Below are 4,687 nucleotides of genomic sequence, written 5' to 3'. Positions count from 1 at the left end.
ATTTAAATTTAAATACACAAGCAAACAGTTTTCACTGCTTGGAAATCAAGCGATTTATATTTAGTTTAATATTCTCAGTTCGTTTTTGTTTTCAAAGTTTTTCTTATCAGAAATTAAAGCTGCTTAATCTTAATCAATCAAATAAATCTATCAAATGAAAACTTATGCTTAATCTTATAATAAATAATCATTGGCTTAATATCAAACATAGCTCGAATCTCTGATTTCCTATAAATAATAAATTACTTACATATATTGGTTGTATTTTTAAATAAAGCATTTTAACATTAGTTAACTCTTGCGTGTAACTAGAATGCTTACATTTCGTGAGCATTTTACTTTAAATAAATAAATTAGTTTACATAGCTTTTTATTTCAATGTTATATTATAAACATTATGCATTTGGATCAGACGACATAACAATTTTTTATTTAAATTATTTTGCTTGACATTTTTGTTAATAATAAAATTGTTATATTATTATTTCGTTGAGTTGACTTTGAGCAACTTGCCAAGCTTGTTATAGTGATAAAAATTTAAGAAATTTAAATTTCAGTAAAGTTCGACACTTGAATATCTTCGAACTTTGAATAGCACTACTATGGCTTATCGATGGTAAGTTTATAATATGTATAATGAATAATGCTAATATTATATAATTTTTTTGTAGGTCGGACCCGAGCATGTTGGAGATATTGGAACAATTCACGCCGGTTTCAATGGCGAGCAAGTTGTGCAAGGAGAAATGCGAGGAATGCGTCCAAGAGGCGACTGATGATGCAAATGAGGATAAGGATGATGATTTTGTAGAAGTGGAAAACTCCATGGAGCTGGTGGAGAACTTCATGCAGTTGGGACTAGCCGAGAGCAGCATGGAGATTCTCGTAATTGCGGGTGAGCGGCATTTCGCTTGCTCCGGCCTGTTGCTCTATGCCTACTCGGACTTTTTTAAGGAGCGGCGCGGCATGTGCCAGGTGGATTTACGTAAGACGCCCATAACGGCGCAGCTGTTCCAGGAGATTTACGAGTGGATGCTGGAGCCGGACAAGCGTCCAGCGCTGGAGAATATAACGGAAATCTACTTGGCTGCCTGCTATTTGCAAATCAAGGACTTGACCGAGCATTGCTTTTTGATTCTATGCAGTGATAATTTTTGCGAGCTGGATGCATTTGATGTGCTCATCCTATGCAGAAATATTGCTGAGCTGGGTGACGTTAGCTTGGCGCTGATTAGGCGCATCTCCAAGTGCGCCTTGGTCATCATGAGCTCGCCGCATTTTCTGCGTCTCTCGGAGCTGCAGGTCAGCGCCCTGGCCGAGTCCAATGAGCTGGCTGTCAACTCCGAGTGTGAGGTAGAACTTGAAACTTTGACAGATTCAAATTTATAAATTCTGCGACTTCTTAGGTGGCCTTCGCTGTTCTGCGCTGGCTGCAGCAGAACTGGCCAGAGCGTCGAGAGAGCATGGTCAAGGTGCTCAGCAATGTGCGCTACGAATACTTTCCGCCTTTGATGCTGACCAAGTTGATTGACGCCAACTGCAGCGACTTTGGCCCACTTGCCGACATAATGATGTCCTTTATAAGCGCGCCCAGCATGAAGAATCTCATTGAGAACGGCATGTTCTATGCCACGCTGGTGCTTACAACTGCCGGCAACATCCAGCAGATCGAACGCACCTTGAAGAACTTTCGCTCCAAGGATGCCAAGTCGACGCTTGTGCCGCGTCGCTGGATGCGCCACGAGCGCTGCATGTACCACAGACCCATTAGCGCTACTTGCCCCAATATGCGTCCCGTTACCTTCGATCAATACAATGAATATATTGAGCTGCTGCAGAAGCCCGATTTTGATTTTGAAAATGAATTTGAGTTGGCAGCTGTAGACGGAGCAGAAGCAAAGCAAAACTGATACGATATATATAGCATATAATTAAATTGTTAATTAAAATGTTATAACTATGTATGGCAAATAGCTTCAAATACTAGACAATTTTGATATGAGGCAGCGACTCCTGCCCCATAGGAACCACCTAGCGGCTTCATTACCAAACCCAATGGCTAGACGAAGGCTAAAGAGACTTCATCCAGGAGAGGGAGGCAAAGAACGCGAGCTCTAGTCCAGTAATTCATTTAATTATTTATTGTTGTTACATCTCGATTATTATTTATCGTTCCTGTTATATTTGTTACTACTGTCGGTTCCTACGTTTTATAACCATTAAATTGGTTGCTTAACGTAAAATAAACAAATACATTAAATCAAAAAAAGAACTGGGCTTTCTATATTTAGTCAATTAGTATCTAGTTCTCGTTTAATTAACTACAGCAGACTTTGCCTATTTCTTTTAAACGCTTTTATTTATTCAAAAGTCAAAGTGTAGCTATTGCTCTATTGATTGTTGTTTAGCATAAAGTTGCATCATTTGGTATTTTTATTAAAACAGTTTTCATTTTTTTTTTATTCATTTCTTAACCAAAGTGATAAATATAAATAGAATTTGTATCAGTATAAAATGTAAATAGCTTTTTGTTATTAGCACTTTGTACCTTTTTTTTATGCTGCACAGTATTTAACTATCATGTGAAAAGTATGTTTCATATCTGTCTATGCTTATAAATATATTTTTATATACAGCAGTGAACTGGCCTTAAGTTAAAATTTCAAAGAACACAAAATTTCTTGCTAGACTGCGATATATTTCAAATGTTTTAAGCATTGACTTTAGTAAAATGTTTTGTATTTTATGCATAAATAAATAGCTAACTAAAGCTATTGCCTCACTGCATTTGATGCTTATGAATTTATTTTAGGCGCTGCACTGCCTAAAGTTGCAACAAAATGTGTTGCCATATTTTTTATTTTGCCACAGCAATGTTATTTACGTTTATGTTAAGCAACAAATATTATTTAAAGTTAAACAAGTGCAAAGCTTACGGCTTGGGCAGAGAGAGAAAATCTATAAAATATAAACAAGCCTAACATAAAATATGTGGCAGGCTTAACGGTGGCGCCACACTGCTGTGCTTTTGAATTTATCAATGCTGTCAGTGAGTGGGTGGTGTGTGGGTGGTGCTGATAGATTTATGTATGAATTTGAGGATGTTGTACTATTGGCTTGGCTAATGCTTTGCAGCCATTCTGCTGGGCGGCGGGGCGGCGCTTTGAAAATTGTATGCTGTTGGATTTGGTTATTAGAATTCCATAGAATTGGATTTCAAATTGAAATATTTAACACATTTGGCTAAATTGAAGCAGCAGCAAATATAAGCTAGAAAGAGATAGCAATAGTTGGATATATGTATATAGTGAAGAGCGTTTCGGCATTTGGCCCATGCAATTTTAATGGGCCGCAAAAGTAATTGCTGTTGATTCAATGCTGCTGACCCACTGATACTATCTATACAGTTATATATACACATGTGTGTGTTAGTGTGTGTGTGCAGTGACTAAAATTTTTGCACATTTGGCGAGTAGCAGCAGCAGCAGCAGCGTCGCTTTCACTTTCTTGTTATAACGTTGAGCGCTTAGGTTCGCTTACAGCTGACTGGGCAGGAAAAATTGCGCAATCAGGCGCAAATAACAAAAACAGAAAATTAAATGAAAAGCAACAGCAACAGCAGCCAGAGCAGCAGCCCTTAGATCACATCAATGCCCTACGGTGCTGGCCAAAAAGATGTTGTTGATGAGCAGCAAACTGAAAACTGATAAAAGTATTTCAATTAGTGTCAGGAAATATGCACACGTGTGTGTGTGTGTGTCTGTCTGTGTGTGTGTGTGTGTGGCAGGGGCTACAGACAATATAAATAATGAATCTTGAATAATTTTGCAAGGCATGCAATGCCCTTAAAAGCAGCTCACACACACACACACACACACACACACCAAGACACATGTACGTATGTGTGTGTGCGCATCTATAAATCTGTGTCTGTCCCTCTGTCCTGTCTGTCGCTTGTGTGAATGCTCGAATGATTTTTTCACCCTCAGGCGACAACGCCAACGCCAAAACCCCCCCTCACCACCTACCAAAATAAAAAAAAAATTATCTCAGCAACAGCAGCAGCAACAACAACAACAACAGCAATAATAATAATAAGTACAAGCATACAACAATGGCTGCCGCTCTGAGGTTCTGAAGTCTGAGGACTAAGGACCAAGGACTGAGCACTGAGGCTGACGACGGTTGACACGAGACGAGCCAAAATTAAAAAAGCATTACATATACACACACACACATACTTATGAATGTGTCTTTGTTTGTCTGTATAACAGCAACAGCTTTTAGTGTAGGCGGTGGGCGTGACAGCTGCTTGAGCTTGGGCCTGTGGGTTGCTTTTGGGCTTGGGCACGTGCTGCCATTTTATTAGAAAACGCCAGCAAATTCACCATTTTGTCACGCACACAAACACACACACACACACAATGACGACGCCTTAATATCCAGTCAACGTAGCTGACAAACAAACAAACTAATAACAACAACAATGCAATGTGCGTCGCTTGTTTTGGTGGTGACAAAAATCTTAAGCGACGCCAGCAGCGCTGTACGCGTCGCTGCTTAGGCAGCGTGAGCGCACACAAAACGTAAAACTCACCACAGCAGCAGCGCGCTCTCACGCTTGCCTGCTCTCGCTCATTCGTTCGCTCGTTTCGTTTGCACGCTCTCTCGCAAATCCACCCTCGCT

The 4,687-nt window shown here is 39.7% G+C and overlaps 1 protein-coding gene across 1 annotated transcript; it reads left to right on the top strand.

The window, feature by feature from the left end:
• Positions 1-526: 526 nt before the first annotated feature.
• Positions 527-2,097, top strand: LOC108605993. The gene is made up of 3 exons (XM_017995816.2): positions 527-616; positions 672-1,353; positions 1,407-2,097. The coding sequence occupies exons 1-3, from the start codon at positions 603-605 to the stop codon at positions 1,908-1,910; spliced, it is 1,200 nt and encodes a 399-aa protein (XP_017851305.1). The 5' UTR covers positions 527-602; the 3' UTR covers positions 1,911-2,097.
• The last annotated feature ends 2,590 nt before the right edge of the window (positions 2,098-4,687 follow it).

This window comes from Drosophila busckii, chromosome X, assembly GCF_011750605.1.
Source record: "Drosophila busckii strain San Diego stock center, stock number 13000-0081.31 chromosome X, ASM1175060v1, whole genome shotgun sequence".
Taxonomy (NCBI): Eukaryota; Metazoa; Arthropoda; class Insecta; order Diptera; family Drosophilidae; genus Drosophila; species Drosophila busckii.
Note: the sequence above shows the minus strand (reverse complement) of the source record. Positions and strands in the feature narration are given on the sequence as shown.

Coding starts and splice junctions, on each gene's coding strand:
- LOC108605993 (XM_017995816.2), top strand. Junction 1,354..1,406: donor CTGTCAACTCCGAGTGTGAG/GTAGAACTTGAA, acceptor GCGACTTCTTAG/GTGGCCTTCGCTGTTCTGCG.